Source organism: Sander vitreus, chromosome 7, assembly GCF_031162955.1.
Source record: "Sander vitreus isolate 19-12246 chromosome 7, sanVit1, whole genome shotgun sequence".
Lineage (NCBI taxonomy): Eukaryota > Metazoa > Chordata > Actinopteri > Perciformes > Percidae > Sander > Sander vitreus.
In genome coordinates this window covers 8,037,068-8,050,511 of record NC_135861.1, presented here as the reverse complement: position 1 = coordinate 8,050,511, position 13,444 = coordinate 8,037,068, and the positions used below count along the sequence as shown (strand labels likewise).

The 13,444-nt window shown below is 40.3% G+C and overlaps 2 protein-coding genes across 6 annotated transcripts in view; one reads left to right on the top strand and one right to left on the bottom strand.

Annotated features, from left to right (window-relative positions):
* The window catches only part of ptpn11b (protein tyrosine phosphatase non-receptor type 11b), a 44,120-nt gene extending 40,822 nt beyond the window's left edge, over positions 1-3,298 (top strand). For all 5 annotated transcript variants that reach the window (XM_078254427.1, XM_078254423.1, XM_078254425.1 and 2 more), the window contains exons 13-16: positions 36-187; positions 497-597; positions 718-846; positions 2,711-3,298. In XM_078254427.1, coding sequence (XP_078110553.1) covers positions 36-187; positions 497-597; positions 718-805 — 341 coding nt within the window. In that variant the 3' untranslated portion in view covers positions 806-846; positions 2,711-3,298. The remainder of the gene's footprint in view (positions 1-35; positions 188-496; positions 598-717; positions 847-2,710) is intronic.
* A 3,709-nt stretch (positions 3,299-7,007) lies between these two features.
* On the bottom strand, positions 7,008-13,240 carry rnf223 (ring finger protein 223). The gene is made up of 2 exons (XM_078254421.1): positions 12,862-13,240; positions 7,008-8,425 (listed from the first exon to the last, which is right to left on the bottom strand). Exon 2 carries the CDS (start codon positions 8,323-8,325, stop codon positions 7,600-7,602), a length of 726 nt encoding a protein of 241 aa, XP_078110547.1. The 5' UTR covers positions 8,326-8,425; positions 12,862-13,240; the 3' UTR covers positions 7,008-7,599.
* Positions 13,241-13,444: the final 204 nt, after the last annotated feature.

Here is a 13,444-nt window from a genome sequence, read left to right as displayed (position 1 = left end):
ATTTCTGGATGTGTGTGTACATGCGCATGTTCTAGGTCTAGATTGTGACATCGACATCCCAAAGACCATCCAGAGGGTACGGCAGCAGAGATCAGGCATGGTACAGACAGAGGCCCAGTATAAGTTCATCTACATGGCTGTGCAGCAGTACATAGACACAGCTCAGAAGAGACTGGAGGAGGAGCAGGTACTCCACAACATTCCAATTGCTTCCAAAAGAAATGAAAATACATCGAAAAACACTTTTTGGCACAGTAATGAAGGCCTAATATAGGCATAATATTTATGTAAGATGTGTTTGAGTTCACACGGCCCAGATGCCAGTACTGTGTGTTGAGTGTCAGCAAGTTTCCAAAGTGCTGCTCCAATGCTAAATGTAGATGCCATCTGGGACTATTTAAAGTCTTTTAAGGTCTTATGTCGTAGATACAGGAGAGTTTGTGAGAGCATTGTCCTGTAAACTGAATTTGCCTCTTGTGTTGTTTTCACTTTGCAGAGGAATAAGTTGAAAGAGAGGGAATATTCCAATATCAAATATCCCCAGATGACCAACTCGAGGTCCAAACCCAGCGTGACATCCTCGCGCTCTTCTTCTGTGTAAGTATAACACATACCATGATGGTAAAGTGGCAATTGACATGATTATTAAACATGCGATCACAGAACATTAAGCAGAAAATGGGTTAAAGTTGTTTTTTTTGCTGTGTGTTATTGCAGGATGACAAATGATGACTCGTCCAGTGTGTACGAGAACATAAACTTTAAAAGCCCTCAGACGTCATTTAGCAGTAACACCAGGAGGTAAAACCACCGCTGTTGACCTGAACATCTCTCTACCTGCCTCCTGTGAGTACTTCATGAATTTCATTTGACATAGTTTGCTTTTTACTGTGTGCTGTCTGTGGAAAAATACATTCAGCCTCTTTTCTGCCACTTGTTCTGGTATATTATTCCTGCAAAAGTGAACAAACCCGTCAGAGCATCATCCCACTTGCTGGAGAACCCTTTTTACTGTAGCACTGTAGTAAAATGTCTGCATTACAGTAGATGTGAGAGGGTAGGGTTATTTAGTTGAAAAAATGGAGCTATGATTTTAACTTAAAGGTTTCCTGTGGAGTTTTAGACCTCTAGTAGTGCTATGGAGCTGTTTTTCGATGAGTGAGTCCCCGTTTTGTTTATCACGTGCACACGAAACACACAGCCCATGGTGTCACACTATTCCACTGATCAACAGGTGGCAGTAACACTCCAAGATACAGTATGCTGCAATGCGCCAGCAAAGGTAAAGAAGAAGAAGAAGACAAGCAAGCTAGTTAACATGGATATAGACAATCCTGGATCTTGAATACTTAAAAAAACGGCTTTGTAAATGTTTATAAGGCGCAGGACACAATTGTTATACCCCCTAACATACACACAATGTGTTTTGGTTAGTAACACTGAAAACATAACTTCTGTTTGTTTGCAAGACAAGTCCACAAGGCCTTCTTACCTTCAGGCTTGACTGAATTTTCGACTAAAATCAGAACTCAAAGGTGCTGTTAAATCTTTTATCCTGATTCAAGACAGAGTTCAGTTTCTTCCAGTGAGTCAAATTAATTTAGTAAGAGTGATGCTCTCTTTTTTATGGTTCAAATTATAGATTGGCCAGGAGCGACTGAGCTCCCTTAAAAGAAAAGCTGAGCTCCCCTTAAAGCAACAAAAGATTCAATCTAGCTTCAATTTATAATCAGGCTTAATTCTCACAGGCTCGTTCTTTTCTCTCTCGTAGTGATTAATAAAGCAGACAGGGAACCCAGCAGTGAAAAAGAGAGTGAGTCCTGGCTTGGTTCTGGGTCATCAGCATTAGACATATACAGTACCTGCTGTTTTGATCACCAGTGAATGTATATGAAATACACATTAAATTAATTTAGCATATATTTTATTTTATAAGCAGTTCTTTTGTTCAGTGTTTTAAGATACGCAAATTTTAGCACAACTTATAGGCTTCTTCTTTGGGGCCTTTTTAACTGTGTAAGTTAGTACATAATCTATGTGTGTTTTAGAGTAGTGTTGTTGGAAGTCAGGTCAAGTTGTTATTTCGCTTGGTTGTTATGAGTCAAATGGATATTCACCCATTTGACTCATCTTTGGGCCTCTACAAAAAGACGTTTGCTTTTGTTCCAAAAAGTTTTTTTTTTTTGTATTTGCAGTCATAAAGGGCCATCAGATATGTGAGAATTGTTACTGCTGTTTGTTAAGGAAAAGTTACTCAGCAATGCATGGAGCATATTTCTGGCTGTTAGGTCTCTCAGAGATCTCTTTTGCAGAGGGACCTGACAGATACATCGTCTGCACCAATATTAGCTTATTGCAGACATATCAGTATCAGTTTATGGAACGGCAAGTAACTACAAAATCCAGCCCAGAAATGACAAATAAAATCAAATGTCTGCCTTAAAAATCGAGTATCACTGTTTTGTTTTTAACCTTGCATGCAAAAGTATTATGAAGGCAATAAAGGTTGTTGATTGAAAGTACTTTAAAACATTGAACTAAAATCCAAACAAGTGGACATTCTCTTGATAACCTGGCCGGTGTAGTGTATGCTGAGTAAATGCTGCTTTTAGCTCCATATTGAGAGTTACCTCAGGTAGAGTGTTTGTGATTCAAAGTGACACCAGCCATTAACTCCACTTGTCTGCTTGTCGTTTTGTGTTTGCTTCAGTTTCAGCGGAGGTGTCGCTTTATCAGCTCCTAAAAATCCCTTGGGGGAGGAGGGAGTGTGTTGCTCTGACTACACCCCACATCAGTGGACCCTGCCTGGGCTGAAGGTGGCGAGCTGACCCCTCTCTCCTGCTGCCGTCCTGCTTGACCTCTCTGGAGTCAAACCATAGAGACAATGACTCTACAGCATAATGCTCTCGCTCAGGGCCCTTGTCCCCCCTGCCTTCCCCTCCCCCACCCACCCACCGCTCCAGCCTCTTCCTCGTTTAACCAGCGTGAGTGCCTTGTCACAGGATGTGTCTGTAATCTAGCCTCCCCAAACCTGCTGTTACTTCTTTACTATTACAATTTCCAAATCCTGGAAATCCAAGTTGACGTGAGAAACATCCAGTTTTCCCTAGGTGTGACAGATAATAAACATGGAGTCTATGGAGTCTGCTGCGGCCTGAACTGAACAGAACTGTACGGGACCCAAGAATAGGTCAAAGCTAAGCTGTTTGTCCGCTCTTTGCCAGAAATCAGTCAGTCTGTTCGCTATCCCTCTTTCTCTGTCTTTGCTGGCTTTATTTAAACTCAACCTTAGACTGTTTTTGCGGCATTGTGTCTCTCCAGCTGTGTTGGTTATTAATATGGGTGCTGAGTGATAACAAGGACAGTTACGTAACCTGCTACAGGACCCTGAGGTACAGGGAAGGCAAGCAAGCCCTTTAAAAAAAATAAAACAATAATTTCAGGTGTGAAAGTGGATTTTTAAAGATGTGATTGTCAACGTTTTGTTGTTAAAGAGTTGTACAGTATGTAACTCCTGCAAATCAGCTGTTATGTACTTTAACAGGACTGGAGGTCATTAATGGTTGCTGGGACACATCAGTCCTGTCTGTCATCAGAACATGGCCTCCAGCTGGTTTTTTTTGTCTGTCCATTTAATCAGCTTGTTTTCATTATTTCTTGGTGTTTTTGTTGATACTGTGTAACATATGAGATGTTGATTTTTTAAATATATATATATATATATATATATATATATATATATATATATATATATATATACACACACACACACACACACACACACACACACACACACACAAACATGTATATGCATTTATAAAGGAGCATTAGGATGGGAGAGATCATGTTCAAGCACAAATGTCTAAGCAGCATCCTCAGCACTAAGTTTGATTTACCGATAAATTGTAATAGTAGTTCCAAGTCCACATTTGACAGGAAACAGGTGGAGGGGATTCCTGAACGGGTGTTTGGAGTTGAGCTCGGCTGACCGCCATCTCTCAGCTGCGTTTGACTGGCTGTCCTCGTTAATCAGCAGGTCTGATGCAGTTCAACATCTGTCAGAGGAGATCGTCACAAGGAGACAAGAGAATGGGGGCGATTACAGTGGGCCAGATGGCCATCCGCCTGAGATTGAAGAATAGATTTGTCTCCAAAAAGTAATTTAGAAGATGGCCATAATCCAGGCTTGATGATAGTAGCCGACGTCATTGATGTGATAACGAAGACGGTGATGTCGTGGAGCACCTAACCCATATGGGCTGTCTGGCAGATTGTTTGGCATTTTTAGCCTCCTGAATCAGAACCTAAATATCCTACTCAGATACAAGTGCACATGCGTTTGTGAAATCTGATCTAGCTTGTTTAAAATGTAATGACTTAATGACCCAGAAATCCTTAAAAAACTCCCACAGTAGGAAGATGTCATGATGATGTGTGTCTACCTTTTTATTTTTATTTAAAGCATCAAATGAATGAACAGCACCTGTTGGTGGTGTTTGTGCTCAGACCATTCCTCTTTCTCCACCAACAGAAATGTGTGACTAACCAGGTCAAGGACACTCACAGACTGGACTCGCCTTGTTTTCTTCCTCGTCATAAATTGGCCAGTTTCTGCTGCTGCAACTCGTGATTCTTGATTTTAAAATACAGCTAAGTGTAATCAAAATGTACTGGAGTAACAGTACTCAGTCATTGCACTGTAATAAACTGTAATTTGATACTGTAGTACACAAATACAGTAATACTTTAACCTGCAGCAGCCATATCATCCTGTGTGACAACGCAGTTCTTTCATTTATTAAGGTCTCAGTTGAAGCTTTGTTTGTCAGCGTGAAGAGTTTTCCCGGTATAAATGGTTGCCAATGTATTTTAATGCTTAATTCCTTTTGTGAATAAAAACTATGTTTTATGAAATGTGTGGCATTGATGCCCTGTGTCAGTGAAGGCCTATGTCTGTCTAGAAATATGCTGCACCACTTGATGTACTTCAGTTGAATTTGGACAATGAAGATGTTTGGATTCTTTTAGTTTTTCCTTTTGTCCTTTTCCCTTCTGAACTATGATCTTTGTCCGATGAATGACAAATGACCTTGGTCGTTTTGTTTCTGAACTGTCTTGCGCTGTGGATAATTTTAGATTTTTATTGTATTTCACTTTGCCTGTATGGGTCAAATATTTTTTTATGATATCAATACTTGAAAGTGTGAAACTGCTGAATCTTTGGTTGTGTGTGAATGTCCATTGGCTGTGGAAGTATTTTTGGTAGTGCACTAGACTTGTCAGTGTTGTTTCTTTTTTTCTTGTCGTTTCATTTCAAATTGCATTTCAAATTGATTGTTTTGTCCACTCTTGCGTTTTATATTGTGTCTGAATTATTACTACTATTATTATTATTATTATTGGTGTAATTTTACTATCGATAAGTACATTTTGAGTTGAACCAGTATACATGGAGGTATGCAGTAGTAACACGGTATTTTCTTTTTGCTTGTCCTCTTACATTTACTTGAACTTGATGTTGATGTAAATTTTTGGTCGCAGTATGCCTGCAGTGAGTAGTAATATTCTGAGTGCTCCCATGTTGTTTAGTGGAGGCTCTTCCTCTTTTTCCTCTTCTTGCACTGGCTCTGCCCAGACGCCTTCTTGCTGTATAGGCTACAACTGCTGATGCAATGAACTGCCAGAAATGGCACAAAAAAGGTTTAATATCATAGAGTTTAATAAAAATCTACGATGGCACTATGTTAAGTTACATGTGGATTTTGCTTGTTTCTGTTGTGTTTGCTTTTTAATCTGGAGCAGTCTTGTTTCTACTGTGGGACGGAGAGGAAGAATACATTTTTGTGAAATCAAGTGAAAGCGATATCAGTGTATGAAGCATGCTTCCTGTATCTTGCCTTCAGGCGCGGCCCTGTGGTGGAGCAGAGAACAAAGGACAGTGTGTTATGAAGCTGTTTGTGTTAAACCCTGCTGTGGCTCTCCATCTTATCCTCTCTAGTTGTCTCTTCAGTTGGAGAAGTTCTCTATCGCATGAACTGCATGATCACCGAGAATATTGCTCAATGAATACAAGTTAACTAATATCAATATTGAAAAGCAAGGCAGGAAACAATTCCAGAAAAACACCAATTTAATCTGTAATGACAGATTATTTCATGGTTGAAGTGGCCTGTAGAAATTGTGCGTTATAACCAGTGATGGTATAACTCACGATAAAATGAAACGAGGGGGGAAACACAAGAAGGAGATTGAAGTGAGTGCTGTTTTAGCTGTTATTTTCAGCATTTTAACACAGGAGCCACATTAAGTGTTGAATAAAACAGTTTTAAGTAGCTGATAGCCACATGTGTGTAAATGTGTGGTTAAAATGCCATAGAGCGAAATGAGGCCCACTTACAAGGAACTTTTATTAATTCTTTTATGTGCAATATTTATTAGTGTCTTCTTTTTTAAAATCTTTATTCATGTAGGGAATACTTTCCACAACCCATATCTGATTAATAATGTTTACTGGCCGTTCACATGGTGCTTCAGGAAGTAGCACTTTTATTATGGCTGCTCCTAAATGACTGAATGACCTAAATGACTGAATTTAATCATGTGTCACAAGTGAGATACTTGGAAAACCCCACAGCCTAACTGCTCCTTTATCTGACGCACCTAATCCAGGAATGAAATAAAGGCAACTTCCTTTCAAGGTGAAGGAGGGCTTTGCTTTTATAGTCATGGGCTTAAGGTTCAGATAGGGAGGAAATGACAACAAGCGGTCAGTAAAGGGCTCGACTATTTTGCAACTTGACCCCGAAACTAAGCATTTTTTATTCGCATTCAAGCTCGTCGGAAGCTGTGTTTTGTTTGATGGGAATTGCCCACACCCGCTGTTCACACAGATTAAACCACTAACTGATGATGCAGTAAATTGAGTTTTTCAGAGAAACCACATGGACAAAACAAATTACAATCAAATTATATCAATCTAAATAATGAGGCTGTCATGCACAAATGTGTAATTATTTCTCGGGAACATTATCTTACCTCACTTTTTATTGTAGTTCTGTAAACAAAGACATATCAAAACATACAAATCAAATGTACAATATATTAAGTTTGAGTTTGTAGTACAAAAGTACATAATTTACTATTTGTTGTATTCTTTTAGTTAACATAAGCATTTTAAATGTCACTGTTTGGCTTAGATACACAAGTTTTTATGTCAACGCTAAATGTTGACAAATCCAAATCCAATTGTCAGAATATGACAAATTCCATCAAACCAGTTAGACCAAAAACTCTAATTTCAAACTACAGGTGTTGATTTAAAGGGCAGACGTGGATTCTGTGAATGTTTTGTGACACTGAACACGATTTGAGGGAAGGTGCCTGTCAGAGTTCATGTCCCACCATTCCTGGGCAAAAAGTGAGTCTGATGGTATATGACACAATAACACACAATTCCAGTAGAAAAACACAAAAGTCAGACATCTAAAAAGCCTGAGGTGTTGACAGTTGTGGGTGGCAATAACATTGCACAAAAAAGTTGATGTAAAATGTGCCATTATACAAGATTATGTACAGTAACAGTGACGTCCAGTCTATAAGTTATCTCTGGCCAGCCTGGTAGCCTGGGAACCGGCTGAAAGTAGTGGTAGCTGTTGTTGTGGCAGTGGGGTTGACGGGTTGTTTCACACGTTCACAGCGCATGTTCCCAGTGCTGAACATACACTGCAATGGCCACAACACAACTACAACAAGCAGCAGCATGAGCATGATGAAAAGCACCATCCTCTTCCAGTCTGCCAGCCGGGCCATCAGGCTAAAAGTTTGGGGCTGCGCCTGGATCGGAGCATCCACTGTCTTGCTGGCCCCAATGTCAATGCAGACGCAGAAGGCCGTGGGACTATCACGGGCCCCTGCACCAGTGTTGTGCTTGAGGCTTTTGTAGCACAGCTTCTCCCCCTCCAGCCACACTGGCTGCTCCTGCTGCTGGTGACTGGGCAGCTTGCAGAGGACCTCGCGGCTGGTTGTCAGGGCCGGGGGTCCCTCCTCAGGCAGCGTGGTGGGGTGACGGCAGAAGGGGCAAGAGAGGCGAGTGCTGGCGCCGTCAGTGTCCTGGTCAGCCACCGAGACTGCCATGAGGCGGGAGAGGCACTCCAGGCAGAAGGTGTGGGTGCACTCCAGCAGCTTGGGGGTTTTGAAGACATTGTCGTAGGTGTTGTAGCAGATGGAGCACTCAGGCTGGCTCACGACTGACACCTTGTTTTTTGGCTCTCCAGCAGTGTCCTGGGGGGCAACCTGCATGTGCCAAAACTGCGGAGACTGTTCCATCTTCGGAAATATAAGCCTACCCTCTCCTTTGTTGAATGTCCTTTGGACTCGTATGCCCTTTCCTTTCCGCTTCTTGGTCTGTCCTTAACTTCTGATTTATCTTAAAAAAGAACAGATGACAAGTACAAATTAGTTTTCATATTATAGATGGTATCTTACTGCATGCAGGCCTATCGTGAAAATCGTGCAAGTACAAACCATTTTTTCAGTCAAGAACCATAATCCCAACACAGGATTTCAGTCAATCAGTGCACATTTTATGCAGCCCAGTTAAATGTTGAACTTTGCGCTATTTTTAACCTCACGTAGATCACACATAATATTGCAAAGCTGACAGGATTTTGGTTTGTCAATGAGTAATTCAATCACGGGTGTGATGCAAAATGAGTTCAGTGATATTGTGGATTTACTAAAGCAACAGCAACAACCATAAACAGTGACATGCCAATACAGGAATGGAAAGGACAATGTCCACCCTGTATTTAGTGTTGGCAACACTGATGTCCTGCATATGCCCAGTGTTATTGTTTATATTTCACTCCAGTTATTTATAGAACACAAGAAAAGATTTTCGAATCATTCAATTCAGCAGAGCCTGAACAAGAAAAGCCTAGACAAGTCATATTCGAGACCCTTTATTCCACCATAAATTATAAAAATTATAAACTTCTACTGACCAAGTATAAGAGCCCCTGTTGGTACAGTTTAGTGTTGTAATGTTTTACCAGTGAATGACGTATCGCGTCATTTGCTGAGCATCATGTGCTAAATGGGTCAGCTGAGCCTAGCAATAATGAGCCGGTCATTGCAAACATAAGGACACTGGGTGCTTTTTACTTGCTCATAACCTGACATGAATCAGAAAGCAAACTTTATGGTCCTCATGATGAGGAAGGATACATTCTCTACAATGTATTGCTTGGGGCAGATAAGTCCCAAAGAGAGCAGCTTTAACTTTCTAAATACTTCTATACAAATGTTGAAAACTCAAAATCGATGTTATGTAACAAACGATTAAGCAAGCAAATGTTTTTAAATTTACACTAAAAGAGTATAGCCCATGTCCTATCTTGCTCGCTATTTTAAGCTATTGACGTTGCTCAGAAGCGTGTCTATTCCCTTAGCCCTAGTCTTGCATTGCCAGACCTAACCCTAACCCCTAAACCAAAATGATCAGTATTACTCCATCAATGAATACAAGGTTACATATCCAAAACATAAAATACGACAGGGGGTAGGTATGTGGGCTGAGGGAACATTGGGATGCACAAATCAAATGTACAATATATGAAGTTTGAGTCCGTAGTACTAAGTACAAAATTGACTATTGTTCTTTTAGCCAACTGGATATTTGCAAAGGTCACATCACCATTATAAGTGACACTATTTGTCTGTGGTTTGGATTTTACACCGTCCCTGAATGTTGAGCACAAATCTACCCACTCATGTTGTCTGTTATCTGATACTATGCCAAATGTCAAAATATGACATCAAAAGACCCCAAACTCTCATCTAATATTAAGCTACACGTGTTGATTTAAGTGCAGAAATGTGGCTTCTGTTAAAGTTTATGTGACACTGAACACAAGACGAGGGAAAGTTTGTGTGTTCAGGATGATGGATAGTCAGAGAACAGGTGTTCTCCTCTCTGTGCCCTCTGCGCTGGTCCTGCCCCAGTACCCCCATCTACAGTACACAAAGTCCCTGCTTGTTCTCCATCTAATCTCTCCATCTACCCTTGAAATTCCTGCTTCGCCAACTCTCTCTCTTTTGTCTCTACTGAATTCAAACATGCTTTAGTAGGATGACGACAGATTTTTCTGTATAATTACACCTGTCTTATCAGTTTAATGCCTCCCCTTATCACTGATCAAGACTAAATTTCCCTATTGCTCAAACTGAAATTCTGTTATTGGGTGTTGTAATTTGCTGGAGCTTCCTGTAAGTGTTTCCATATTAAAATGTAACTCACAATGATGGAATATTTTTTATTAGCCCCACCTCACCAACCACTGAGAAAAAAATACCTGCGTCCAGTTAGAGCACAACTAACTGAAAAACTCAAGGAAGTCCATATTAACACAGTTGCTTCTCATTGTCAAATGAGGCTGCTTCAAGAAATGACTCGACAAATGGAAGCAAAATCCCAAAAATATCTGGAATAGTAACCATGAAATGGAGCATGCTGAGACAATTTGCGTCAATTGGCTCTCTTTAGCTACGCCGTTATATTTTTGAGTATCGGCCTAATTATAATATTGACTGAGTTCATTCCAACCCATAAAGGTATTAGGTTAATCAGTAGTTATATGTTTCACATCATTCACGGGTCATAGAGATCAAGCTCAAGGTGAAAAGGAGAGACAGTTTCTCAAAGCTCCAGGCAATGTTACCTGTAGAACGAGCACTAAGCAAATAGCAACCAACTGAGCATTAAACAACAGTCTCACATAAAAAATTAAAAAGCCAGTAAGGGGAAAGCATTTTTAGCGGCGGCCTCCGGCTATACTTTGTTGTACTCTTAATGATTCCTCAAACAGTCCTTAACAGAACACCAGGCTCGAACACTCACCAGATACAACGTAGTTTTTAATAAATACACCAAAAAGATTTAAATATGTTTACAGCATCTTTGTTTGACCTTTGTTTTACAGTGTAATGGCAACAAGCAACAAGATTAAATTCGATCTTGTAGGCTCAGGTCTAACAAATCCCACATCTTCTTATTTAATGTGGTTTATTGTGATGTCTGGTCTTGAGTCAGCAATTTCAAAGACAGTTTTCTCCCATGGGAGACAATAAAGCAACCTTAACATCTGCTTAGCCGTGTTGATGTAACCTTTACTGTATGACTTCTAAATGTGTCCCCAGTAGAACTCTGTTTCTAGTGATTTGGTAACACATTTAACTTAATTTTCACTGTTTTTAATCAGCTGGCTGGTCAGAAGGAATGCACCGAGGACATTGTACAGCTCTCTAAATCTCTATTCTATCTACATTCTTATTTACAAATGCAAAAGTATGCTGTTTACATCACAATCTGACCCTGTGACGATCTTTCACACGTCAGACACAGTTGTAAGACTGCACCAGTCAGTTAAAGTTATTCAATTATTTCCTGCATTGGTGAAATATGTCCCTTAGTTTTCAGAATATAGAAGGAATGGATAGTCTAGATGTGAGACTTGTAGTTATAGTTAAGAGATATGTGTAAGGTAAACAATTCTTAAAGACTCTTGTAAGACTGTGTATGTTTCGAAAAAATAAATAACTAGTTCTTTCTTTTACAATAAAAAGTTAAATTCATGAGCAATTAAATGCACCCCTGCTCACATGAATACACTCACACGCAGGGTTTTGCTGCTAATGCCTTATTTGGTCTGGTATGACCAGTAGCTTATAGTGGCTAATGTTAGCAAACTTTAGCTTGATTCAGTGTGCTGTTACCGTATGTTTTAGCATGTATCATTATCCAGTAATTATCATATGTATGTATTCTCGCTTTAAGGTGGAGGTCTTATTTTCTACTGCTGTACTGCTGTTTTAAAGTGAGATGTAACGTTGATACATTGAAGCCTTGTTGTCATCTTTTCTTTTTTTAACTGTCCAAAGTGCAGGTGGAGGAAACCATAGGTCTTTTAGAGCCAAACTGAAGGGTTGTACACTGTACTGTACAACAGAGTCAAATATTAACTTTTTCATGTAAGTCCTTTGCTGAATCCAAAATACCAACTTCAAACGTGGTAGAGGTCTCTTTATTGTGCTTTGTGCTTTAATTTATGGTCCCTCATCGCCATCAGTGGCACGTTTTTCTGACCTGTCCTACTGACCTATTAGTATTCTAATCACTGCTTGTTGGTCACGAGACCTAATTCAAACTGAAGCGTGCTTTTCAAACTTCATGTAAAATAATGTAGTTTTCTTTTTTCAGCCCCCATTATGTCAGGCCCAGCTGTGTGTATTTTTAGCTCAACTGTCATCCACAAAGCTGCCCTACCTGTTCTAAGTTTGAAAGGTAAATGAAACTTGATCTCTCTGCTGTTTGACATGGGGGGGTAAGGGGAGACTGCTGCAGACAGTTTAACTGAACGTGAGGCTAACTGAGGCGAAACAGACCGGAGCATGTGCAGATAAGCACGTGTAAACAGATAATGCAGCAAACGGCACACAGACACTTGGGAATCCTAACTGAATATACGGATTCACGATTGGAGTTCTGTTATCCACCTGCATAGTCACATTTCTTTGCAACTAAATATAGTTAAGGATTCAAGGTAAAGTAAATACCTCATTTATTACAGATGAATCCAACAGTGTGGAGTTAAGTTTCATTGGTATTTGGTTTTAGGAAAATCTCTTCACTAACGGTTCTTAAAAAGAGTCAGGTAATGTATGGTCTTCACTTTAAAAGAAACAGCTTAAACAAAAACGTTAGTTGCAGTGAAAACGTTTTTAAAGTACTGTATTACAACAACACAAAGCCACAAACTGGTACAAAAGCACAAAGCCAGCCTTTAGAGCAAAGGTTCAGTTTACCTGTTAACTGAAGAAGATGTCAGATGATCCTTTCTATCTCTCTGGGCTCAGCTTACTCCCTTTCCACTCCAAAATGCATTTTCTAGAGTCAAAGTCAACTGACTTCTGGGATGCCGGTGGGGAGTTTAGGGTTTTAATTGTGCCTTTGCTCAGGCCAAGGTCCTTCTCTGTACCGGTCTGAATGAATACTCTGCTGGAGTCACAGGTGTGTGTGTGTGTGTGTGTGTGTGTGTGCGTTTGTAAGTGGGTGTGTGCTCAGAGGCTGTGTTTGTGATAGCTTCCTATATCAGCTCTAGGTCCTCCTTCCTGTGTCCACTTTCCAGTATCACCTGCCCTGCTCTGTCAGCTCCCCTTTTAGCACCTTATGCAAATAGTGTAGAGACAGTGCCTTGGCTTTGAGGTGGTGTCTGGAGGTGGGGAAGAAGGTGGAGGAGGAGGGGGAAGGAAGAAGCTTCAAGCAGAGTAATACACATTCTTACCCACTCACCACCCTCTGTCTCTTTCTATGTTGATATCTTTCTATCTTTCCTTTCTTCCTGCCCCTACCCTCACAAAATACACACACACACACACACACACACAC

Coding starts and splice junctions, on each gene's coding strand:
- rnf223 (XM_078254421.1), bottom strand. CDS start 8,325: ATGGAACAGTCTCCGCAGTTTTGGCACATGCAGGTTGCCCCCCAGGAC.